This window comes from Sander lucioperca, chromosome 2 (assembly GCF_008315115.2).
Source record: "Sander lucioperca isolate FBNREF2018 chromosome 2, SLUC_FBN_1.2, whole genome shotgun sequence".
NCBI classification, from domain to species: Eukaryota; Metazoa; Chordata; class Actinopteri; order Perciformes; family Percidae; genus Sander; species Sander lucioperca.
In genome coordinates this window covers 4,922,696-4,950,470 of record NC_050174.1, presented here as the reverse complement: position 1 = coordinate 4,950,470, position 27,775 = coordinate 4,922,696, and the positions used below count along the sequence as shown (strand labels likewise).

At 40.0% G+C, this 27,775-nt stretch overlaps 1 protein-coding gene across 2 annotated transcripts in view; it reads left to right on the top strand.

Moving 5' to 3' along the window:
* The window catches only part of aacs (acetoacetyl-CoA synthetase), a 44,365-nt gene extending 16,796 nt beyond the window's left edge, over nucleotides 1-27,569 (top strand). The window contains exons 9-19 of one of the 2 annotated variants that reach the window (XM_035990961.1): nucleotides 1,422-1,502; nucleotides 2,858-2,982; nucleotides 12,417-12,481; nucleotides 17,988-18,110; nucleotides 21,709-21,822; nucleotides 22,685-22,810; nucleotides 23,872-23,941; nucleotides 24,412-24,470; nucleotides 24,782-24,984; nucleotides 25,098-25,252; nucleotides 25,308-27,569. In XM_035990961.1, coding sequence (XP_035846854.1) covers nucleotides 1,422-1,502; nucleotides 2,858-2,982; nucleotides 12,417-12,481; nucleotides 17,988-18,110; nucleotides 21,709-21,822; nucleotides 22,685-22,810; nucleotides 23,872-23,941; nucleotides 24,412-24,470; nucleotides 24,782-24,984; nucleotides 25,098-25,235 — 1,104 coding nt within the window. In that variant the 3' untranslated portion in view covers nucleotides 25,236-25,252; nucleotides 25,308-27,569. Of the gene's footprint in view, nucleotides 1-1,421; nucleotides 1,503-2,857; nucleotides 2,983-12,416; nucleotides 12,482-17,987; nucleotides 18,111-21,708; nucleotides 21,823-22,684; nucleotides 22,811-23,871; nucleotides 23,942-24,411; nucleotides 24,471-24,781; nucleotides 24,985-25,097 lie in introns of both variants that reach the window. The other variant, XM_031305349.2, reaches the window with a different exon arrangement.
* The last annotated feature ends 206 nt before the right edge of the window (nucleotides 27,570-27,775 follow it).

Here is a 27,775-nt window from a genome sequence, read left to right as displayed (position 1 = left end):
AATGTACTTTAAAAGGTATATTTTACAAGTTTGTGTTGTTCTTATCAACATGGGAGCTGCTGATATGCTTGATTTATGCAAATGCTTATTATTATTGCAACAATCTATCATACTTCTATTTTACAGTACTTTTAAAAACAATGTAATCTTTTTAATCAAATTATACAAATAACTTGACCAGCGTCACAGTCGTAGTAACTGTATGCCTGTCATTTTGGTTTATATTACATTTCCCACCACAAGATGGCAGCAAACCTCCATCAGCAGATCCTTAAAAGGTTATTTGCTGTCAGGAGAGCGTGTGGATGACATTTTCTTCCTGCTACCTACCACATCTGAGTGAGGGAGAGTGTCAGATGAATGTTTGATTGTTAAAGGACCACTGCACTTTCAAGGCTGAAATACTCAACATTCAAAACGGGTTAACACTCTCAAAAAAATGCATTTACATTTTCACAAAACATTCTCCCTCTCTGACATTGCACTCCCTCTCATTTTTTCTACCCCCATTTTTCTGTTTTTTTTTTTGCTTCATCATCCCACCTTCTTTCACATTGGCTTTGCTATCCTTAACTTGCATGCATTTTCAATTTGTTTTCACTTAGTCCTCCTTTTCAGATTCTCTAATTAGGTTTTTTTTCCCCCCTCATTTACTTCTTCTTTCCTCTAGCCCACTTTTCTTTCTTTCTATTATTATCTTCCTCTCTGTCTCTGTTTTTGTGCACCCTCCTTCTCCCCATGCTGCCGATAATTGGACAGTAATGCGTTGGTGAAAACATTTCGTATTGCGACGCTGGCAGTCCTCTCTGGCTCTACCAATTAGCCCCGGCACTGTTGCGCTTTCTGCTTTGTTACGGTTCTGTTAACATGCTGTCAGTAGCAAGATGGCATGCACCAAAGGACGGGTATGGCAGCTGAGTCCTGCCAAAGAAGACACACACACACACACACACACACACACACACATACACACATACACGCGCGCACGTGTACACACACACACACACACACACACACACACACACACACACACACACACAGACACACACACACACACACACAGGACCTGTTTATGTGAACAGGAACATACACATAGGCTAAAAACTAAAACACCCAGTCACACACACTCATACAGTTTATACTCACCACCAGCGATAATAACCTACCCAACTGTGATTTTCAAAAGAAATGCTTGTGTATTAGTCCTGGTCTGATGCATATTTTATTTTGTGCAACTGAGAATGGGGTTCATGAACCTTTTAGAACATATATTGTTATAAGATGGAATATGTAATATGCAGGTATCAAAATCCTAAAATGAATTCTCTCTCTCTCTCTCTCTCTCTCTCTCTCTCTCTCTCTCTCTCTCTCTCTCTCTCTCTCTCTCTCTCTCTCTTGCTTTTGTCTTTCGGTCTCTGTAGGGCACGCTCATCCAACACTTGAAAGAACACATTCTCCATGGCAATATGACCAGCAGTGATGTCATCATTTACTACACCACGGTAGGTCCACAACGTTTCACAATAGAAGTGACATGCTTATAGTACAACAATGTCTGGGGAAACTTTCCACAGCTCTCTTGTTGTCTCATCTCAGTTACCAGCAGAGGTAGAATGTGAGGTTATGTGCAGTATTTTTTAATCATGAGCCTGGTTACAAAGGCACACACATACGCTCACGCAAACAGATATTGTCAGATAAGCAGCATTGAGTGCTGAAGGTGAGATCTGTGCAATGTAGCTCCTTTTTGATGATAAACACTGAGGAACATAATTTTATGTTACATTACATTACATGTCATTTAGCTAACACTTTTATCCAAAGCGACTTACAATTAAGTGATTTCAACTGTGAAGGTTCAAACTCCAGACAACAAGTAGTAAGTGCAAATACATTAGCTTTAAATAGGCAAAGCTACAAAGAGACATGTTGACTGAAGCTGCAATTTTTGTGTGGTGTGTATTTGGGTTTACACGTGATTAGTGCAAAATTGAAATTCAGGGTGGTTTGGGTTTTTTGACACATTTTGTTGGGAACAAATAGATGAGTGCACATTTGGCACACTGTTAGGCAGCATTGGTATCATACAAGGAGGTTTTAAGATTATCGTGATTAAGTAGCTCCTATTTGAAAAATATAATTGGCACACTTACATCTGTTCAACCTGTAACTGAATATCTGCCTATTTAGAGTTGTCGAGATTTCTGCTGAAACTACTGATTATTTTAATGATCAGTTAATCTGTCAATTTAGTTAAATTGATTAGGAGTTTATTATATAAGATGGCAGACCATTTTTGAAGTGTGACTATTACAGGTTTTCAGAGCCCACAATCATATCAACACATTTTTTTTATTGTCTGACCAACAGTCCAACCCAAATGTATTAAATTTACAATGATATAAACGCGAGAAAAGCTGCAAGTCCTCACATTTCAGAACCTGGACTCAGTGAATATTTGGCATTTCTGCATGATAAATTACCTCAGTGATTAATTGATTAACAGAATTGTTGATTCATTTTCTGTCAATCGACTAATCGATTCACTGTCTAATTGTTTAACTGCTAATTGGAAAATTGGAATTGTGTACGTGCCTCATGCAGTATACACATGTATCCTGTCCGCTGACAATTGTCTGTAGAGCTAACATTACCATCAACATGCATATGTATTGGGGATGATGCCAAAGCAGTAGCTCAGCATGCCGAAAAAACTGATGCATAACTCACTCAGACTCAGTCTGCAGGAGTTGTCCATTTTGCTACCCGTTTATCCATGTTGATGAGAAAGGAGTGTTTATACCAGATTAACCAACCGCTGTGTTTGTATCTGTATGTGTGCGCGCCCTGTTTTTAGACCGGCTGGATGATGTGGAACTGGCTGGTGTCTGCTCTGGCAGTGGGAGCCTCAGTGGTTTTATATGACGGTTCACCACTAATGCCCACACCCAGTGTACTGTGGAACCTGACAGACCAGCTGGGGTGAGTTAGCCACACACACACACACACACACACACACACACACACACACACACACACACACACACAAATCAAAAACCCCAAATCAAAATGGTCCTTTGAAAACCTACTTTTGTTATGGAGGGTTTTGTCACAATTTATATTAATATTTAGATGTTTTTCTATTACCCCTTTTCCACCCAAATTAGCATGTATATGTTTATTTTTTAAATGCCGGAAACACGCTAAAATTTGATGATAGACATTTTTTTTTTCTGGTCTGTCACATTCGACATCACAAACGTGCTGGAAAACAGGGTTATTAAACACTAAAAAGCAGCATGAAGGCCAGTGGAAATGTTACAGTGGTTACTTTTTTTGTATATCTGTTACTTACTCATTCTCTCTTTCAATCTTGCTGCCAATAATTTGGAACGATGTTCAAGTGCTGCTTGGGTGGAGATGGACAGAATTTGTGGCTGAAATGACAAAGAGTCGCAGAAGTTACCGACTAGCGGCATAGCATCACGCCGGAAAAGGGGCTAAATTAGCATCTCCACCTAGTTGTCATGTTTCCATCACTGCCGAAACCGAGCTGGAGCCGATAACTACCCGTGACTACTGTAGAGTCATTGGCCACTTTCCCACTAAAGACAAAGCCAGATGTTAGTGGGTGTTAGTGGGTTTTTTGGCCAGTGGGAAAGGGGCTTATGAAACGTCTGGAAAACATATAAACACAATTTTTCCACAGATTTTAACCAATGCCTACTGTAGCCTCAATTGAGTGTGCAGCCCAACCCATGTTGCATTTTCAACACAAATGATGCAACTGATATTTTGGGGGGAAAAGAGCAGAGAAGGATTTGGATATACAGACAGAGAGTGAGGAAGAGAGCACAAGCAAAGGGTAAGGTTTTCCTTGGAGATTTTGTTTTCAACCGCAGAATTGATAATGTGTTTGCCTAATTGACTACTTGCACACACACAAGAGCAGACCATGAATAAAGATTTCTGATGGTTATAATGTGCATTGAGAACGGAGGCCCCCAGCAACTGATCATACAGTTAACAGTAATTTATTACTCCTTATCTAAATGAGAAGATAGATGAAAAAGGATGTCTTGGTCGTAAAGGAGATACAAAAAAAACAGAAGGCGGGGGGAATGGAGTATACAGTGGGCAATGGAGATACATTTGCTTAATAGTTGAAGTATATAAGTATTTTTTCAACAATATAGTTGAAAAAACCCAATGGAAAGAAGTTTTACTATACAGTATGTACTGTAGTTAATGTATAGAGGTTTGGAGAAAATTTAATTTAAATGAAGTTTCACAAAACTTTAAAAGAAATCACTCTCAAAGTTCAAACAGGAGAGTTGGGTCCCGTGATACTAGGATTAGATACTGTATAAACCCACACCCACCTACTGTACTGTAAATACCCCATAACCCCTAACTCCTTTTCATCATTCACACACTGTAGGTTCACATCCTAAGTAGCACAGAGGATATTTAAAGCAGATCGTCTTGGTTAATGTCTTGATACCCTCTCCCCCCACCACCATCACCACTGTCCCCACCATTAACAGCAGGTGCTAAACCCAGTATTGATCTTCTATTGTCTTTTGAAGACAGCAAGGACATGGTCAAAGACAATAGTGTGTGAGTGGATGTGTGCAGGCAAGCAATGAATTTGTTCAAATGTTATGTGTTCCATTGTTTACTTATGTATACATCTGAAAACGGTAAATAGGTACAGTAAGTGTGTGAGCTTGGTTATTATTTAGTTTATATTAAGGCCTTATTCTATATAGCCTTTGAATTAATTCACTCAGTCATACATTTTGTTCAATTCAGGGTATTATTCCAGAACAAAATTGCACTCATAATGAATACCTAACCTATTTCCTGTACACGCATTCCATTACCAAAAAGAAGACAACTCTGACTATGGTCTGACGGAGCACACGGCAAATTTTAAGCAGTGGCACAATTGCATACCAAGTCAATGGAAATATCAATAGTGGGTGCTATCTAGGGATGCAGCGGTTAACCGATTTCACTATTAACCGCGCTTTAAAACGTCACGGCCCCTGACCTCAGGACAGCTGCAGATACAAAGGGGAATTCAACCCAAGTTGGTAAGCTTGCTAGCGACTTTATTGTTTGTTAATGTTGTTGTTAAGTGTTTGTTAGCTTGTTAACGTTACCAGTTAGCTAACGTTAGCCTGTTTAATGTTAACGTAATGTTACAGTTTGCATTTACAGTGAGCGAGCTGACGATAGTGTTACGTTCGTACGAGTCAAAACTCCTTTACAGCTCAAACATGTCACTGACGTTACCATTTAACGTTACTGACTTACTCCTCTTCATCCCCTGTGGGACATAAGGCTGCAAAGAGCTCTCTCCATCGCATTTATTCCTTGGCAACATGCTGCGCATCTCCCTGTGACAGGTGCATCTTGTCTAGCTGCTCCTCCAACTTTTAGACACACCCGCTAGCAACCAAAAAAGGGCGAACTTCTTCTTAAGAAGGACAGCACTGCTGTTGCCAACTTGGCCTTTGTTTGTGGTGTGACTGATTCCCCTCTAGTCTTTAATCTTTTCAGATGAATTTAAATAAAAAGGTTGATGATTGATCATATAATCATTTTTAAAACATTCAAAACGGTTACTGTGTTATTTCTGTTTCAAAAGGCAGCAATAAATAACACATTAAAATCTAGAGTGTTCATGTAATTTCATACATTAGCAGTGAAATTAATAAATGCATAATAATTGTGATAATTGTGAAACCATGATTATTTTTCAGATTATAATCGTACCAACAAAATCTATAATTGTTGCATTCCTAGTGCTATCAGATACGGTTTGCCAGCGCAACCATTTTCTTAACAGCCATTGACGCAGACCATTTACCTGTTCATAGATATTTAAAATGATTGCTGTAACAAAATAAATTTGTGTCATCTACAAACAAGTTTAACATTTCCTAGGGCTGACCTGAATGCTCCGAAGCTTTGACCGTTGCCAATGTCCAATTCGGTATTTGAATGCTTCGGCGTTCTGTCATCCAAATCCACACTGATTCCATCTTTCTTAAATATCTCTTCCTGTCTCAGCCGTCAGTCAGCAGCAGTAGAGAAGTAGGCAAGCTCACAGACAGACTGGGAGCCTTGATCAATCAACATACATAGATGCGTAAAAACGCGGGAGTCAGTGTGGATTGATACATTCAGTAAAATTGAAGCGTATCTGTTCTGTTAGTCGGGTGAGTGACAGAAGTCAAACACGCTACTAAAATGGTTTCTATGTGGATTGGCAACATGCTTGCTTTTCGTGGTTGCAAATAGAACATAATTCAGACGGGAAATGACAGGGGAGTGATGGGACCGTCAAGGAGAGTGAGAGTGCTGCAGTGCCCGGAGCTGGGAATTCAGTGCAGCAGGGATGGCATATTGCCTTCAGCAAGGAAGGGTGTAATGGGGTGAAAAATGTGACACATTTGGGGTAGTAGTGGGGGAACTATAGAGCCAAAGTGCCAAGTAAAAGTACTTCTACTGCAGAAACTTTGTAGATCCCAAAGCTAATGATCACAACTTTACTAACTATAATGATGATTGGTACCCTGGTAAAATAACTGGTAGAGTAGGGACTGTGCCCACTTGTAATGCTGTATGGTTGGTTAATCACAACATTGTTTGGTTTGTATTAGCTTCTTTATGGCATAAATGTCTTAGTCTTTTAACCTCACTGCTTGTTTGCCCAAAAATTATTTAAATGAAAAAAATAGAGGGAACAAGGTTATAATACTGTTGTAGTTCTCTTTGTTTTATTACCTATTGAGAATCTGCTAACTAATGTGAGCCACTGTAGAAGTTATTCAGGTACAATCTTATTACATATTATTTTCACAAGAAGTATCTTTTGTCTTTAACTGAATAAAACAGAGCCCAAACCTTTAGGAAGAAAATAGGTCACAAAATGTATTATAATAAGGTGTCATACTCTGTGTTTTTAACAGTAACATTGATGTCATGGTCACTTGCACTTGCATGCACCCTAATCTCTAAATTCTCTGACAACTTACCCTGCCTGTAGCATGTAGGAAAGGGAGATTTATTGAAACAGCATTCCTGGATAAAGCACACAAAAGGTTACAACATTTATACTTGTGACAGGTTCCATGTATGAATGGGACTTTGGAAGCCCCTCTGTTTTCTCTGAGGATCTTCTTCTCGTCAATCTTTTGACCATTATGTGTTGAGCTGAGATGTCAGAAAAGATCCCTCCTATACTTTTGCACCAACTATAGAAATGTTGTCTCTTGCCAAAGCAAAAATGTCACTTATCCTCTTTGGAGGAAATTACTAAAAATACAGTTTAGCAGATTGCATCTTACCAGCTCAGTTACACTTTTAGACACATGGGCATAGTTATTTGAAATATCCTCTTGTCTTCTAACTGCATCTAAATGTTGTAAACTGGAGATGCAAGTCTTTATCAAATTTTTAAAAACAGATTATTTATTCACAGACTAAACAGTGGCCATGCTTGTTTAAAGTGCTACATGCAGCATATTGAGTTACTGTGAAAAACAAAAACAAAAAAGCATTACCACACCCATATTGGCCTCTGCTCTGCTTTATTGATTGTTTGCCACTGGGTTAGATTGAAGCACAAAAGGAGAATGCTTTATAGAAAAAAATAGAAAGAGTGAAGTGCTGATGGAAAAATCATTTTTTAACATGTTTGTCTTTTCAGTAACGCATGAGAGATAACAATTGCATTCCAGGCAGGGGGGCTCAGGATCAGCATCCTTTTTGTGAGAGAAGGCAACAGGGTTCATAGGAAATTAATTAAATTTTTTTTTTTTTAGAAACAATAGCACTAAAAATACTGTTGACGTTATATGGAGGCTGTTTATCATACTGAACAATTCTCATGCATACATGGCAATAACACCAGAGTACCCTAATACATTTGTTATTTATTGATTTTCAAAAATAATATAGTGCTTCAGACTTTTAATATTCAGTGAAAAAATAACACCATCCAACAGTGGTTTCAAACTATTTTACTGGTAGCCCCCTAACATATAAGAAGAGGACAATGGTCCATTTTTATATCACAATTTTTCCTGGGGTGGAGGATAAGTGCGAGAGTAGTGCACTGACAAGTGGGACTTCAATTGCTACATCATGACACGCGTAGAGACACATTAACGTTATAGCTGCTTGGAGGGGCTCTTGTGTCTGATTGGCTTCGGGTGTCTCTTATTGGTTCATTAGCATCCAGCAACATGTCTCCCTTGAAACAGACACACATGTACGGTCACACATGCAGACGCACACTCGCACAAACAGAGACTCACAGCTACTCCTCCACCCTCCATCCTAAACACCCATTAAGCAGCCACACCTGGCCACCTGCCTCCAATCAGAATAGGCTGACCCTCTCCATGGAAGCCAGCAACGAACAAATCCAGATGCGAATGGGGGGGTCAGAGATGATGGATAGTGTGTGTGTGTGTGTGTGTGTGTGTGTGTGTGTGTGTGTGTGTGTGTGTGCGCGTGCGTGCGTGCGTGCGTGCGCAGATGACAAATCTGTCTTTGTGTTTGAGTTTCTGCGTGTCATCTGCCATATCTGGTGTGCTGTAAGCGAATGTAGAGAACAGGTATAGACCATATCTACCCAGCCATACAAAATATACACATGCATATATGCACACTCTTATTAGTATTACAGTAATTAAAGGTGTTTATATTGTATAGAATAAAAAAAAATGGAACTTAATTTCAAAATTGGAAGCTAACAGTAACATTTTAGAAATGGAAAGAATAACCTTCAGAATTAGAAATCAAGACTCTTAATAGTATAGAGGTATATAAATAGACTAGGGCAGATGTGTGAATTAGAGGTCTAGAGGTACAGCATTGAAAAATGGATTTGATGGACTGAATGTTTAACTGATATACTAAAAGGTTGGTCATTTCATTGAATTAGGTATTCATTCATTTCATTGTTTTTTTCTTTTTGTTAGTACTGAAGCATTCTTAGTACCCTTTTTGTATTTGATCTTTTGTTTCTACTAAAGCAAATATGGTAAGAACGCAAATAAGTAAAGCAACATTTAAGTATGTTGTAATATTCTATACAAACAGTTTGAACCCTGACAGATAAAAGGGGAGAGGATATGATGATGTCACCGTGAGATGATAGAAATTTGTCAACTGTCAAAGATTTTGCCATACTGTTTAGACTGTAGTGTCCAACAGCCATAAGTGCATTGAACAATGCTGCTAAATTATAGTTCCCACAACTGATCTAATTTTTTAAACGTGGATGCCTGTATGGGTGTGTCTCCTATGTGTTTTTAGCATTAATATGTATGCAGTAGTAGCATTCTTTATTTATGTATTTATTTAGGAATATTTTACCTCATAGATGTTTGGCACCTGACAAGTAATGCACTTAATTTCATTGTATCTGTTACAATGACAATAAAGATATTCTATTCTATTCTCCATCCCTTTAATATTTCTTGGTGTATGAGGCCAATATTGCAATTCAAATAAACGGGAGTTTCCAGGCACAATTTTATGATTTTTGCATCAATTTGATACATATCTGTCACATATCTTATGTGCTGGATTATCCAAAAACAGACATTGAATCCTAACTCAGTCTCCATTAACAATTTCCTAATAAATCGAGATTAACAATGAATCAGATAATTTGATTGATTGTGAATTAAAATGACCTATGACACTGAAAAAGGATGAGGCATGCAGAGGCAGCATGGCCAAGAGGTGTGTGTATGTGTGCACATTAGGCCAGTGTGCGCATCACTCACATCAATCCTTTTGAGATTTTCTTTGCACCTTTCACCCCATCTAACCCCCCTCACCCTATCAACCACAAATCGATTCAAACATCTCACAAATCTCAGAGCAAATCACATCTTTCACTGCAAACCAATTCCTGGTTATTGACCAATCAAGCATCAGGCAGTTGTTTTGTGTCCCAGAGACAGATTCATTTTGATCTTTTTTTGATTGACAGACATGGTTACCGTAGTGATAGGAGGCATTTTGATAGATTGGATGTGACCAAAAATAACTTGAAAAGACATGAAGACAGACTGAGACACACACACACACACACACACACACACACACACACACACACACACACACACACACACACACACACACACACACATTCACAAAGGCAGACTTTAAAAGACTCTTTGTTTCAGAATTAAGACTGCAGGGGAACACAGAAGTGACGTTTTGTCACTTTCTTGCTTTCCACATGTTGTCCAACTGTTGTCAGCTGTCAAGATGACTTCCATGGACACAGAAGAAAGCCACTTCCCAAAATCATTTAATTGCAGGGTTGTGTGTGCAAACATCCTGTCAATACATTCTCCTCTGAACTATTTTACTTGTGGAACATTTACAAAGGACACATTTTGTCCTCTTATGCTAGACTGACAATTTTTGTGTTTGTTCAGTTGAAAGCAAAGTCAATTTCCAATCAGTTGTTTTTCTTCATTTTTCTTATCTATCCATGAAGGGTTGACTGAGCATACAAGCTCTGTTTTAGCATCACCTTGCTTTACATTTACACAGTGGCACACTCCTCTCCTGGGAGCTTCTTAGTACAACCGAGCTACTGAGCAGCTCCACTGGAGCAGATGGGATTAAGGGCAAAGGCTGTTCAGTAACTGTTGCCCTTTTATATTTTTACATTCAGCACACAGACATTAAAATTACACCTTGTCATGCATTGACCCAGCGCCACAAATGGAGTCAGTTCAGGCTGAGCATTGAAGTAGCACTTTCATCAGGTCATTCATTCATACTTCACCATCAGTGCTCATTCAGCAGCTGAATAGTAACATCAACTCATATGTATACAGTTGTATAAGCACTAGGGCTGCACAATTAATCGCAATTTTATCGAAATCACAATATGGACTAGTGCAATATCCAAATCGCAAGGAGGGGCGGGCGCAATATTTGTTAAAAGCAAAATATGTGTCAAACCATTCTGAATGAAGTATTATTATTATAAAATCACACTGTAATCATTTCATTTTTTTTTATTTTAATATTTTTCAATGAAAATGAGAATAATGATACAAAAATGATCATTTCCTCCAATATTGTGAATCATATCGCAATCGCAATATCAGTCAAAAGAATCGCAATTAGATTTCTTTCTCATATCATGTAGCCCTAATAAGCACTTTAAAACATCACTTCTCACTATTACTCTGCCAATACAGACCTATTGCTGTTCCAGCTAGCTCCACCACCCAAACTCCTCCAAATGGGATCAACCTTTTTTGTATTGTCATCTTAACTAAGATCTGATCTAAATGTATATTTATTAAGGGGGGGATTTGTTCTCTGAGGCCAAATTTTTCACTCTTACTCCCACTTGCAAATTTAAGAATAAAAGCTATTTATCGAAATTACATGACTTAACAATGTTTTTAAATTTAAGAGCACACCAGTAAGATCTCTTAAATTGGCTAAGATTATATTCTAGATGGCAGAGACAGAGGTGAGCTCACACCCTCTGAGACATGTTTTGAAATGAATTTGGTAGTTTTAGACTGGTATTTGCATTTGATTGAATATTTAATAGGCTGTCATACGACTTGTTTTGGCCGGGACATCTCTACAGTAGCACACTAGAATGGTATTTAGACACATATTTTGCCTTTATCAAATATTGCACATGTGATTTGGATATTGCACTAGTCCATATTAGGATTTTGATTTTTCCACCAAATCTTAACTGTATAAGCATCTACTTTTACTAAGGTGTGACATTGTCCTGGCAGGATGGGCCACTTTTAAATTCTACCGCTTTATTTGCCCACATTTTTTTGTTGACAGGCGGAAAATGCATTTAGTTGTGCTTCTGTAGCAAACAATATACTATAATATTCATCACCATCCTGATGAAGACAAGCCAGTTAAAAACATTTGGGAAATAAAGCATGGTATGTTGGATGAGAGCTGTGTTACTTGTTTAATTTTGATGATAAAGAATCATGATGTCTCACAGTTTGTCCATCCAAATATCTGTCCAACTCTTTGGTCTTGTGTAGGATATCTCAAAAATGACCAGCCAGATTGCCATGAAATTTGGCAACAATATTCATACCATGCCAGAGGATGATTCATAATGTTTGCTAATTTGGTTCTGTTGTTAAAAGTTTCTGCTTTCACAATGCAGACTACAGTACTTGTATGTAGGAGGGCTTTTGCAATGGCTGTCATTGTCAAAATAATGGACGTCTTTTTGTGAAATTGAATAATGTTTTTTTATGTTGGGAAAAAATGCTTCACTGATCCTTATTATACATATTGGTGTGCTTAAAAAACTAATTTCCGTCTTTTCCTTCTTGTCTCTGTCTATCTTTTCTGTTCTTCAGCATTACTATCTTTGGTACCGGGGCCAAGTGGCTGTCTGTGCTGCAGGAGAGGAACCTGAAACCCGGTGAGTTGTGGTCCCAGACACGAAGGTGTACACACTTACATGAGCATATACACAGACATCCGGAGACACACATGGACGCACACAGATAACAAGCAGAAACCCAGAGAGAAATGCATTCACCACACACACATAAACACACATTTAATCTCCTCTATGAGAATGGAACCTAGAACAATATAATAGTGATGCTGTTTGACTTTAAATGTCCTTTATGCCATGTACTGCATAAATCAACAGTTTGCCCTGTGTTCTGGTGTTTGACACTTAATAGAATGAATAAAAGTGCTGTTGTGATAATTCATATGAGTCATGGATAGGCCCAACTAATTGCTTTTAGTGTCACAGCTCTCCAGAGAGAGAACCAGGTCTCTACACATAATCAGAGTCCTGCCAGTGCTTATTAGTCTTCCTAGTAACCTTCATACATGCCGTTCTGTCTTTGCTATTTCTGTGACAAAAGAAAGTCAGTTTAGAAGTGCATGCTATTGCTGCTTTGCTGCGCTCTTTTGCAAAGTTACGTACTATATTGTAATACAACAAAGCACATGACAATTTTCAAATTGTTAGACTCCAATCCTCAATGTAAATCACAGACTGTTAAAATAGCATCTGTGATGTCACCCATTGGTTTGTGGACTCACGTTTTAAAGCCTCGAATTTGGCGATACAGGCATCACCATCTTGGTTTTTTGCATCTGGATGTAACGATTTTTGTGGAGAAGGTGGAGCTGGGGAGGATAACGTGGCCAAGCCAGTGTTGTTTATGGTTGCAATGGCGCTGTGTAAGCTAAACGCTAAAGGGGGAAAGTTGACGATTTTCAACCCTTATGAAGCGAGTCATCCAGCAGAGATTTACTGGTATTGTCACCATTCATCTGCATGTACAGCTGTATTGAAGAAGACTTGAAAGTAGGAATTGAGGCCATAAACTCACTATGAAAAAGTTTATTGAGGTAATAAATCAAGAGAGAAGTTGGGTCATTTATCCATAGACTTCTATGGAAACTGTCTTTTCCTACTGGAAATTAGATAAAATGCAGGTTTAAGGCTCTTCTGCATTGGCTTCACTTTTCAGGCCCGGAAGCTTCGTCCATTATTTTTACAGTCTGTGGTGTAAATTCAATCTATCATGCAGTGCTTGATGATGATATTTTATTACACTACATACACAATTTAATTTATCCAAATTAATTAATCCAATTGCTATATATCAGAGGTCGCACACCTCTGGAGCAACTAGGAGTTATGTGTTTTGCTCAGGGACGAATTGGTTTATGTATCGCAGTGGGAATCGAACCCGGATCTCCTGCACCACAGGCATTTGTCATATCCACTGCTCCATCACCACCCTCAACTTTTACCCCTGGTCCAACTAATGGCAGTGCAGTTCTTTTTGTGGGTAAAAGATAAAGAAATACCAGTTAAATTTGTTAAATAAGCTGGCATTTGTTTTACAAATTTGTTTACATAATTATTTATCAAAGCTTGCTCTTTTGTTTTTTCCTCTTCATCCCCTCATCTAAACTTTCAAATGTCCTCCTGTTCTCCTCATCTTCATGTAAATGACCAGTTATAACTAATGCAAAGGGCTTAGCTGTTTCCTACATGCCCTTACCTTTGTTACTTTCACTGTCTTTCCCATTCCTTCTCTCCTGAAATAAATTAGCACTTATAACCAATGTTAATGTTAATGCCTAAACAGTTGCTGTGTGTCTCAGTTCCCAGTGCGCTGTTATAATTACCATTCATCTTTATTCATGGCGCCTAGGGCTGCACAATTAATCGAATTTTAATCACGATCACGATTTTGGCTTCCCACGATCAAATTCATGTGATCGAGCGATATGCTTCATTCCGTTCATAGAACACTCTGTATCAAAGTTTTTTTTTCCCAAAGCTCCGTAAACCACTCTCTGATCACGTGCCTCCATGAGCCAATCAGAGTTGTTCCCTGCACCGCGCAGCTTAGTTTAGATGTTGACGGTCACAGAGGACAGAGTAACGTGAGGAAAATTCCACAACAGATAGCAGTCGGTCATAAGTCGTCACAAGGTTTACCAGTTTACCAGTAAATGCAACATTTTGTCCCGTCTGTGTTGTTTTTTCAGACAACAGCAGTGACCATTGCTAGTTTGAGTATTTTAGCTCATATCTTTAGCGGCAGATGGTGTACGTCCCGCTGTTGGAATCCTCTACAGTGAAATACAGTCACACTACACCGTTTAGCTGTCAGCATTTTAGCCGTGTTTAATCCAGTTACTACTGTAGCTAATGGTAGGCTAACGTTACCTGAGACCTGTACTACGAATCAAGATCAACATGTCCAGGATTGCTTTCAGTTATCCGGCTTCACCAAACCTAACAACCGTGGCCCCGCATAAACTGTATCACGACGCTGGTTATCAACTAGTTCAATCAACCCAGGGCTTCCCAATCCAGCGGCGCGCGCGTTCACATAAAAGAGGCGGTGTTTGCGCACCACGACCAATCGCAAACATCTACCAGAGCCGCATATTTTACATAAGAAGAGCAAACTATGATTCTACATAAATATGAAGAACACAGACACGGTGTCGGTACACGATCCGTTCTGCCTGCACGATCCGTTCTGCACATGCGCAAAATGTTCGCGCATGCGCGGTTGTACGAGGATTTACGACACTGCACGATCTGTTCCACGCTTCCGGTCGACAGCCAAGCTAACGTTAGTTTAGCTAACAGCTAATTCGGCTAACTGCTAGCTGAGACAGCATGTAATAACTTTAAAAGACCCTCAAAATAAAACTTGAAAATAAACGTTGACATATATAACAAACACCTAACATATATAACAGCTGTTACGTCAGTTCTACTTTACTTGTGCTCATTTAAAATACAATCACTCAATACTTGTCTTTATTGTTATTACTGTGAAGTCTTAATTTAGCTGTAGCCTGCTTTTCCCATTACGTTTGAGTTAACGTTATTTTAGACTGAATCTAGCTGTCAGCTAGCGGTTAGCCGAATTAGCTGTTAGCTAAACTAACGTTAGCTTCCCGGTGGAGGCTAGCCATAGGCTAGCGTGGAACAGATCGTGCAGGTCGTATGGATACGTAAAACAGTATTATCTTGCGCATGTGCAGAACGGATCGTGCAGGCAGAACGGATCGTGTACCGACACACGGTTTTACAGGCAAAATGCAGGAAGGAAAGCTGGCAAAAAAAGCCGACGCTGTTTTGCGTAAATCACAACGTTTATCCTATCAATATCACTTCCAGTGGTGTAGTCTACGTAATAGCTCCAGGATGTCTATATACCCACTTAAAAATGTCCAATGACACGTAACATACTTTCGATTATATTTTTGATAGATTTTGAATTGTTATGCGTGCTTTTTTCTAAGGTAGCCTATCTTTTTTGCATAAAAGTGTATCGGAATGCAGGAAATGAAGTCGTTGATGCTTAAAACTTCCCTGGGGGAGGACACCCAGACCCCCCACTATGATATGCCCCCCTCCTCCCCAAAGGCAGATTCTGGCCAATATACAGTACAGTACACCCACTATAATAGCCTACATTAGACTACACTGGTCACTTCCCCATCAGTCAGGCACAAGATATGACCATAATTACACTTTTGCTTTCCATGAACTGTCATTGCTTTAGCCTTTTATTTCAGTTGCAACCCCAGCAGTGGTAAGCTGTCAGAGAAAATAAAAAAATATCAAAACATAATTCTAACCGATGTGCGTATTGGCAACACATGGCTGAAGAAGCCGACAAATAGCCTATATGTAATTCCCTCCGCTTCAAATCTATATCTTTCATAAATATACCCATCAGGGAATGTTAACGGGGTTGTCGGTCTCTAAATGTTTTAACTTTTCTGAGCTCACCTCTCTCTCTCTCTCCGCCCACCAAGCTCCAGCTGATCTTCTAAGAACGGTGACGCCGTTATCAGTCGAGTATTGATTGGTCAGTGGGCGGTGCTTTTACACCGGTTGATCTCTAATCTCCAACATAACCTGCTCCCGACCAGGTTAGGCGTTCAGCATAAATTACCACGGCGGTTGAACCCGATAACAACTAATCCACCTTCGTAGTACAGAAAACCCTGGGTTGAACCTGAAGTTAGCTCGTTAACACCAAATCTCGCTTCGTAGTACAGGCCTCAGCTGTGTAACGTGTTATTAGTGTTTACTAGCGTGACATGCAGCGATGTTTCTGTTGCCTCTAACGTCTGTTTTGGAGCATCAGAGCGCAACGCAGACATTTAAGTGGCACCGTAATCCATGTTGCTATTTCGTCCGGGAGATACCGGGCACCAGTGCCCTATTGGCACCAGATTTTAACATGCGCCGTTAACGTGAACAGATAATTGCGTTGCCTGTATCTTTTCACGGCAAACGCGCATGTTTGGAAAGCGGTCGCACAACAGCTGAAATGGCATACTCCTTCATAGTATCCTTCAACAAAGGAGGAATGTAGCACAATATGAGAAAGCAGTTATAATTAGCCTATTTGACAATAAAATTTGTTTTGGTTAAAATCAACAAATAATTGTGATAATTAATCGTGATCAATATATTGATCAAAATAATCGTGATTATCATTTTGGCCATAATCGTGCAGCCCTAATGGTGCCTGCTTTTTGTGTCTGTCTGCCTGTCTGCAACTTACTGTAAATTAGCTACACACATTCCCAATGTTTTGGCCAAAACAGAAAGGCATGACAAATTATGTCTGTCTGTCTGTCTGTCTGTCTGTCTGTCTGTCTGTCTGTCTGTCTATACTCCATCCAATCAGCCAGCTACTTGATCAATTTGGCACTGTATGTTTGGATGCTTATTAGAGAAAGAGGACATGGCAGAGGGAGGGAGGGAGGTGTGTGTGTGTGTGTGTGTGTGGGTGGGTGTGTGTAAGCATGCCTCCAGTGGGCTGAGAAGGGTAGGGGGAGCTTCTTCACTGGCTGCCCCAGCGGAGGGGCCCTTTTCCCTGGGCTGACATTTGGACCGGACACCTGGAGGCATGGTGGGGGGGTAGCAGGGGTTCCCACTCGGGGGGGGCACTGATATACAGCTTATTAGTTTGCAGGGTGTTATTGGCTTGTGGATTGGGCATGTGTGTGTGCCAGAGTGTGTGCACGCATGCATGGACCTTGGGGGATGAAGTCAAAAGGTGTGTGTGTTTGTGTGTGGTAGTACATGCAATTTTGTATGCTGTTTCACATCAGGGTGTCAAACTGCATTAACAACATATGTAGGGGTTTACGGAGCCACAGCTGTGCAGGCTTATGTTGAAATTGTGTGTATGGATTCTTAATAAGTCAAAAAATGACCAAACACTCAATGCCAATTGTTTATAGTGGTTCATTTTATGTAGTTGATGCTAAGGGACAATTTGGTTGGTACTTAACATTTGAAAATGTTTTGATATACAGTAGCTACCTTTAATGAGATATATTGCATATTATATATGTAAGCAAGATTTATCCTCAATTACTTCTTTTATCTCTTTCCCCCCCAGCGGAAACTCACAACCTCCAGTCTCTCCACACCATCCTGTCTACTGGATCTCCTCTCAAACCTCTGAGCTACGACTACGTCTACCGCTGCATCAAGAGTAACGTGCTGCTGGGCTCCATCTCAGGTAAAACTCACTGATACAGACTCTGTCGAGACACGTTTTGTCATTTTTCTTTTTACTTTATTTCCATCTAAGGGTACAAATAGCAGCAGCTTTTCTATGTGTTGTTGGTGTGCACTACGTTACCACTTGCAGCTACAAAATAAAGCAACGAAGCATCTGCGATGCAAAAGAAATAACGCATACAAAGAAAATTTGAACAAAATAAATTGTATAGAACTGTACATTTTCCTCACCACCCACAATGCTACCACACACACAAACACAGGCCCTCTCAGCCCATTGTTGTGTTGACAGGGCAATAAAATGCTTTCTGTCTCTCTGTGAGTCCTGGAACGTTTACCATTTAGCACTGCCTGGGTGACCGACGTATTATGGACACACACGCGGAAATACAGATTAAGTAGCAGCTTGTAGCATCACACATGAACACTCACACACACACTCATGTGCATTATGACATGCGGGCAGAAGGATTGGACAATCAAGATCGACACAGTTGTCAATTCCCCGTCCAGCGCCCGCATCGTTTAAATAGCAAATGCACCTGCACCCATCTTTGCGCCCATAGGCGTGCTGGTCTTACAGGGAGGTGTGTTCAGGTGAATTCTTGGTGTATTGCTATCTTGAGGCAGAGGGAAGTGATCACACCATTGACCAACAAAAACCTGGTCTAAAGTCAATAGTGCAGCAAATTAGTAAAATGCGCCTAGGCTTATGCACAGCGCATTTTGCATGTTTGTGTGCTAGCACAAATAAAAATATTACGGTGCAAATCCGCCATCATAATAGCAATGTGCCAAGGTACAAAAGCGCCTGGCTTTTAAAGGGAATGGGAGATGACACTCTGATTGGTTTATTGCATGTTACGCCCAAAACACACCTATGAATTAATGAAGACAGTAAGTACAACCCTTTTGAACCGTGCGCCCGGACCCTTTTTTCCGCCGTCAAACTAGAAAAAGTGGATTTGGACACGTGTTCCTGGAGCTCATCAGTTACTCTGGTCAGACCAGTCTTATCATAATTGATAGAAAGGTTGTCCAAAACTAAACATTGGGAGTTGTAATAAATTGTAATTATCATTGTAAAATTAGTATTTTTAAATTGAGGGACTAGATCTGTGCATGTGATTGTGGATATGCGTCCCTGTGTATATTATTTAGAACAGCAGGTCCTGCCCCATCAGTTTTCTCCTTGTCGCCAAGGGCAACAGCAGGCACCAACTCCGTTGGCTGCCAACCGACCTAACCTTGACCCCCGAGGTCAACACACTGCGTGTGTGTGTGTGTGTGTGTGTTTAGGATTTATCAGAGCATATGGGACGGACTGGTGGTCACGGTGACATATGTGATGGGCCCCTTTGCCATTTTTCACCCCATGTAACTCTGTGTGTGTGTGTGTGTGTGTGTGTGTGTGTATGTTATCCTGTCAGCAGGGAAGTCAGACCCCCGCTGCGCCTCATTGGGGGATTTTAACACTTTCACTGCTGGATTTCCTCCATCCTAATATACCTCCGTCTGACTGCCCATATGTCACTCCTCTACTCCCTTTTTGACTCTTCTCTTCTCTTCTCTCAAGTATTGAATTTGTGTTTGTAAAGTCTTCCTGTGACTTTCATTAAGTGTATTTTTTTTTTTTATTCATCTTTGAATATATGAATGCATGCACAGGTTAGCTGGTTGTTTTTTGTCTCAGTTGGTGGCTTTGTCTGACCCCAAAATGTGTCAGAGTATGTTCAAAGCACTCTCACCTACACAAATTAATGCAGACTTGCACACGCGCACACACATATGTACACACAAACTGGAGAGTTCAAAAAAGATTTTCCTTTACTGTTCAGAATATTCAGTGCTGTTAGAAACATCAGATCAGTGTGACAACTTACCCTCTTGTGTATACACACTCAATACACACATACGCACACTAAATGGCTGATGAGGACAGGCATCCTAAGAAAGCTGCAGTGGCTTTTGGCTTAAAATATACTTGTGTGTGTGTGTGTGTGTGTGTGTGTGTGTGTGTGTGTGTATGTGTACCCAGCCATTAAAGTGAGTGCAATAATAAAATAATTGCGTGTCTTCCCACTATAAGTGTGTGTGTTTAATCAGAAGACAAAGTTTCCACTTCCTCCTGGGAGCCAATTAAAGCTCAGTAAAGAGCTTGGCAGAGAGAGAGAGAGACAAAGAGAGAGAAAGAGCCAGTGTAAAGAACAGAAAGAAAAGCAACAGAGAAGGAAGGAGTGGTAGAAGGGCAGAGAGCAGTTGAGAGGAAGCGAACAAGATGGATGGAGTCTTATGATACAGAGAGGCAACGAAACAGGGAGGTAGAGTTGATACAATGGGAATGGAGATGAATAGAACGTGTCAGAAATAGCAAATGATTGGAAGGTAGAAAGAGACAAATTGATGGTGTGGTAGAGGAAGAGAGAGAGAGAGAGAGAGAGAGTGTGTGTGTGTGTGTGTGTGTGTGTGTGTGTTCATGACAGTTTAAAAAATGTGCTGCAACAGTGTAGAACACCTATATAGGTCAATGGAGGTGGAGCAGGGCACTAACACTGCTAGTTTGTGTTGTCGAAATGTAAGATTGATTCCAATACTAAGTTTAGTAATTTCTCAGGTTCGTGGACACTGTGATGCTTTACTAAGGTACCTTATTCCACAGGTTAGCAAACAAACTAAAATGTATGTTTTACATTTGAGACTGATTGATATAACTTCACATTTGTTAAACTTAAAGCTGCATTGAACTTGGGGGTTACAGCCTTTAAAATGTGTAGAAAGTAACTTGCTGCTTTTTTGTGTTATTTTGTATATATTTAAAGTTGTGGACTGTTGGTCAAACAAAACAAGCAATTTGAAGAAGTTACCTCAGGGTCTGGGAAATTATGGGTATTTTTTTCATGTTTTCTGGACTAATAATAATTCAATTGAAAGAATAAACAAATACATTTGGAGCAATAATCATTTTTTGTCCACACCGGTAGCGCCATCCATTAATTGCAGGGTCAGTGGCTCGATCCTTGGCCCTGAACCCTAAATTGCTCCTGAGGGTTAGGCCTTGCATGGCATCTCTCTGCCATCAGTGTGTGAGTGTGTGAATGAGAGGCAAATCGTAAGGTCTGTTCACCTTAGAATTGTTATGGCAAATGTATTAGCAAACAATTATACAAACCGGAAGACACAACCTAAGGTTATCATTCATTTTGAGTCTTGCTTCTAGTATTGTTCACTCTTCGTTAAGCTCTGGTTTGGTCTCTACTGACTCCTGAGAAAGAAATATCTTTGGCTTTAGCTGCTACATTTTGACTGTTTTCACCAGCCAATTGTTACCTTTGTCTGTCTGCAGTTCTGTGCTGGGAAAGTAGTGTATAGTTATTTTATTGGACTGGACCCTTTTTGTAAACAGCTTCTACTGGCAAAGGTATTAATGAGAGTAGTTGGCCATCCCCACCACCTCCTTTTAAATCCCCAAAATGAGCTAAAAGAGACCTAAAAGCTTAGCAAAGGTGCAGTTATTTCAAGTGATGTGTTACATTTCCAGACCAATAACCAACTCAATCTCTCCCTCTGTGTCTGTTATTCTCTCATCTCTCTGCCAGGCGGCACTGACATAGTGTCATGTTTCATGGGTCAGAACCCAACAGTTCCAGTGTACCGGGGCGAGATCCAAACAAGAAACCTCGGCATTGCTGTGGAAGCTTGGGGCCTTGACGGTAAGAGTGTGTTTCTGAGTGTGTGTGCATGTTCATAGTGGCTGAATTGCATAGAAGTGGAATACCATTGCTTGTACTCTCTATTTAGCAAAAACTCTATCGAGGGATTTATTGAGCAATCTATATTGCCAACAGAGTCTAGGGGTCACGTAGAGGTTGTAAGAAAGTTGGTAGTGTGAATTGTAGGAGTGGAAAAATATTAATATGGAAAATTAATCACAAGCCATTTTACTCACTGCTGAGATGCCCTTGAGCAAACTTCCCATCTGCTTCTGGAGCTGCTTGGAGGCTAACAGAACAAGAATGTAGTTGTACATGGTTGCTCCCATATGTCGGTGTACCTGTATGCATTGGCATGAATTTGAAGCTAGCCATTGCTGAAAAATTAACAGAATAATTAGTGAACTCTCCCTGGGTAAATACAAGAAAAAAAACTAAAGGGTAACACTATTATAACAAGCCAAACTAAAAACGAGAGATTTTTATCTTGCTGGGAGTCTTTCAAGCCTTCTATGTTTTTCTCATTGATTTTAGTCCCTTGTTCCCCAGCTCCCGATCCCTGCTGCAGGCTGTACTGCCGTATCTTCACCACCTCAAAGGAGAGTGGATTGAGTGATAATTTAAAGGCAGTTTTGTAGGAAGAGTTTGGGATTATTTTAGTCGGTCTCTAAACCTATAACACCATCCTGAGGGAGTAGGTGAGGTCTGTGTGGAACCACACACTAAGATGTATCAGGTTTTCTGAGTGTGGGATACATTACCAGGTGATATACTTTTCTTTATCTGAGAATGTTTTATTTGTGTGTGTGTGTGTGTGTGTGTGTGTGTGTGTGTGTGTGTGTGTGTGTGTGTGTGGACACAGGTAAACCCGTATGGGGAGAGAGTGGGGAGCTAGTCTGCTTGAAACCAATCCCCTGCCAGCCAACACATTTCTGGAATGATGAGAATGGGATCAAATACCACAAAGCTTACTTTTCTACATATCCTGGTAAGTACAGAAACATCATATATAAATGCAAACTTACATACAGTATATCTATACACAAAAACCCAGAAAAAAACCCCACTTTTATGATATAATGCATTTAAAGGGGAATTTCGGTATTCTTTAACCTGGACCCTATTTTCCCATGGATCTGTGTGAATATTTTAAATTGGTCAGGTACTTTGCGAGAATGCTGTAACCGGCAGCCACGAACCGGGCTGCAATATAATCCTATATGCCATTAGCGACCGTCAATGTACTTCCAACACAGTAACGTACCTCCGCTCTGTCTGTAGCTCTCCACTCTTGGAAGAGCATTTTTCTTTAGCAAAACGTGCTTTGGTGTAGGATTTCGTCTCCTCTTTGGCTGGCAGTAGTCATCCACGGTCAAAATGGTCACTGCATACAAGATGGTATGTGAGGCGCAGGGTAAGGACCAGAGTGTTAGGATCTAATTGTAGCTGTAGAACAACTAGCCTCAACTTCAGCCTGTACGTATCCAAAGGTAACATCTATAAAAGCTGCACGAAGGCAAAAATGCGCAGTTGAAGATCTTTTAGAACACAAAGCTATGTTTCCTGTACCCCAAAACAACAAACTCTCCCCGGCACTCCTCTCTCTAGCTCTCTCACTTGCATTCCACACCGCTGTCTTTCGCGAACAAATCACCTCATGAGATTTCAAAACAGGACGTCACCACGTCATCCTTCCACAATGTAGTCAGGCACAATATTATTGTAATAATCTGTGTCTGTCTGTGGCAAAAACAAGCACTTTTAGTGGACGTACATTGACAGTGCGCATTTGCCCTATAGGATTACATTGCAACTCAGTTTGGGGCTGCCGGCTACAGCGTTCTCTCTCAGTACTGGACCAGTTTCAAAGAGTCTTGTTCACATTAGCCACTTAGACACAGATCCATGGGAAAATAGGGTCCAGTTTGAAAAATACAGAAAATCCCAGTTAACACCTTTACAGCTGTTTTTGCCTTTTCATGCATGTATTGCGGTTTTATGGTTTCTTTTTAATGTGTGTTTTTCTATTATCACATTCTTTTTGTCTAGGGGTATGGGCCCACGGAGACTATTGTAAAATCAACCCAAAGACAGGAGGCATTGTCATGCTGGGCAGAAGGTCAGCCATTAACCGTTCTACTCAGGGGAGAGCTACTGAACGTTGAAATAAACATTGTTTTATCACTGTAGTTTTTAATTGATTCATTTTTTTTAGAGTACTGCTCAAGTGGGTAGGTTAACACGGGCTATTTTTGCATGAGATTTGGCACAGCACTGCATTATATTATTCAGCTCTCTAAAGCTGGTTTATGGGAAAAACACCAAAAAAAGAGGATTCAGTTCTTTCAGGGTAAACTGAAAATATGGAAATATACACGTACGGAAACAAATAAATAGACAAAGATATAGTTTCCATATGGCATATGTATGAAGAAAGAAAGAATCACCAGCTTACAGAAACTGAAATTGTTTCCGTATTCCGGTAGATTTTTTTCTCTCCATTGCAGTGTGTTGTATGATGTGTGGCAAGACAGCTTCTCAATGACAGACACTAGAGTTTTGGATCTTGAACCTGTGTTTGTTCTGCAGTGACGGTACATTGAACCCCAACGGAGTCCGATTTGGCAGCTCAGAGATCTACAACATTGGTGAGTGTAGAGCATCACCCATGGAGGTGAAGGGTGTGGGTGTAAGAAAGGATGAGAGATAATGAAAGGAAATAGCAAAGCATTTTGGTGAGCTGAAATTGAGTAATGGTCCTCTATACTGTATAATGGTGAAAAAAACAACATCTTACAACACTCCACACATCCTCTTCTCTGTTCTTCTTATCTTTGCTCCCTTACTCTCTTCACCTCTCTCCTCCCCTTCTCTCCTTGCCTCTCATCTGCTCTCCTCATTTTTGTTTTGTCTCCTTTTGTCCTCTACTCTGCCCTCTCCGTTCATCTCCTCTCTGCAGTGGAGGCGTTCGAGGAAGTCACAGACAGTCTTTGCGTTCCTCAGTACAATGCCGACGGAGAAGAGCGAGTTATTTTGTTCTTAAAGATGGCACCTGGTAGGCCCTTCTGTCCGGAGTTGGTGTCAAAGATTAAAGGAGCCATTAGAAAAGCTCTGTCTGCCCGACACGTCCCTGCTCTGCTGCTGCAGACTAGAGACATTCCTGTAAGAGAAATAATGATTTCAATCAGATATGAATAAACCTGTGAGATTATCCTGTCACAATGTAAAAGTCAGTTCTGTCTTGAATGACAGCTGCTTTCGTCATCCCTTTGCAGTACACCATCAGCGGGAAGAAGGTGGAGGTGGCTGTGAAACAGGTGATTGCTGGCCGGGAGGTGGCACAAAGAGGAGCTTTCTCCAACCCTGATTCGCTGGACCTCTACAAGAACATTCCTGAACTGCAAAACTATTAGAGATGAGGCTTCACTGAGCTGGAAAGAGGACCTGCAAAAGAGAACCACCTGACAAAAATTCAGCTTAGTTTTTAAATTGACTTTATTCAAATGTACAGGGAACAGGGAGATATGCAAAGCGCATTGCAGGGGTAGTTTCCAAAGGCCACCTTGAGCTTTATACAGGGCATATAAAAAGGAAAAACAAAAGTGTGTGTCAAAATAATAAAAAAATGGTACAAAAAATATATGTAACTATAATAATGTGTATGGTATCAGGCAGTTGAGAGACTTTCAAAAACATAAGTTGTACTGCGCCATTGTCTAGCTTTCAATCAAATGATCAAGCAGCTGCTCTTGGTTTACCATGTTGTGCAAGTAAATGTTGGATACTGGATTCAGCTTTGGATAATATATGATGTGCACAGCAGCACTTGTGAATACGCTCATGCTCTGAAGTCACCAGCAATGGAGAATTTTGCATCAAGTGCTTCACATTCTGATTGCAATCAGCCAGTAAAGAACCACATCTCTCTGTGTCCCCTGCTGTATGTCCAGCGTTGGTTCGGAGTCGGTCCCAGACTGAAAATCCAAGGAAGAACACCTGGGATTAACACCTCAGCTTTTGCTCATATCACCATAGCATTGTTATGTGGTGTGTATTGCTTTATCAAATGTACATAAATGATTTTTTTTTTTTTTTTGGGACTGTGAAATTATGTTAACATTATAATTATGCATTTAAATATAGTGACCCAAACATATTAACCAAAGTGAGTCTCAGATTTAGAGGGTTGTAACATGTCAGGAGTTGTAGTTTGAATAAATGAAACAGGAGATTCCAGATAAACTTACTGAACCTTTCCCAACCTAAAAGTTATTGATCTCTTGTGTATTACATGCTTAACTCTCCTAACAATTATTTGACTTTGTAACCATTGAATCTGTTTCATACCGCCCAGGACATCAAGGCATGAATTGATGAAGTTCTCCGTATGTTTTTTTTCAGTCACATTAGCCCTCATTTATTAAGCTATTGTACAAACAACTCTAAAGAGCAAAGGATCATTCCGCTACAAAAGCCTATATTCATTAATTTCATATCTATGTTGAAAAGAATGTTGTAAGAGAAATGTGCTCTCTTCAAAATAGCTACAGTACAGCCGATTTTTACTTTGTACATGGGAAAGCTAAATGATCTACTCCAAATTCCGTCAAGCTGTGTGACAAACCCTAAAAGCTCACTACTGAGCAACATGGGTGTATATAAATGTCAGAAGCATTTGATCTTTGGAGAAAAATGAAGCATTTTATACTCATGCAGTGGTAGCATTTTTCTTACTGGACTGGTTTTTCTTGTTTGGCTTTTGATTCAGTCTTTGTCACTTGTTTCCAGATTATTTTAAACATGTTTAAATGTATAATGTTGACAAATCAACTGGAAAATTCTGTGGTTCATCTTTAATGTCATATTCACTGCTTAGATTGAATCAATTTCCTATTTAAAGGTACCCTGTGGAGGTTTTGACACCTTGCAGCACTCAGGCGATATTTTGATGAGTGGGTCCACATTTTGTTTGTATCTTGTGAATGCAGGTGACGGGATAAATATTCCTTCCAAGGGTGTCGTACTATTCCACAGATTGACAGGTGGCAGTAATGTTTGAAGAAAAGTAGCTATGCACCAGTCAAATGCAGGGGCGAAGAAAACAGCAAGCCAGCGAACATGGATGTAAACAATGCAGGTTTCAAGTAAATATATGAATGAGCAGTATAATAATGTTGGAAGTTGACAGAGCCATGAACTTGAGACCTGGTTCGAGTCCAGTTCCTTGGTGTAAAAAGTCTCAATAATTTGGTGTTTTAGGATTTTATTTATTCCTACCTTCAGTCATTCAAAACATGAGAGAATGCTTTGTTGGCATCCTGTCAGTGTGCAGAGGACATAGGAGGGCTGCAGAAAGTAGGAGTGTGGGTTGAATGTAGGAATGTTGTCAAATGAAAAGCTGTGAAAAGTGTTTACCAAATTCACAAATAATAACCATCTGATGAGCATGAATGGTAAGTGTCATGCAGTCCCCCAGAGAGGCTGTATGTTGTATGATTCATCCCAGTAGTCTTATAACAGAACACATCACAAACTAGAAAATGACTTTGTTAACGGCTTGATTGGACACTCCGTACTTACAAGGGTTGACGGTAAATTCATTCTCGGTGCAATCAATTTCAAATGTAAATTGAAACTGTAGAGACTAAAGATAGACTGTTTATTCTCAGTTATATTACAAACAGACATGTGGTGCTTAAGTAAATGTGTTTTCTTCCATACTGAGGACAATTAAATGTGTAAACTGACTGGATATGAATGTGATTGACTCTGTCTCCCTACAGGTGAATTTATTGTGAAACTAGTCAGAATAAGTGCCATTAGCGACTTCATTGTGCAATTAAAAACACAGTGCAAGTGCAGACATGGTAGTTTGGATAGATTACACACTAAGTAGAAAAATGTTCGACACAGTGTCTGTTTCTTCATCCATATGTTTCCAAAGGGGTGTTTG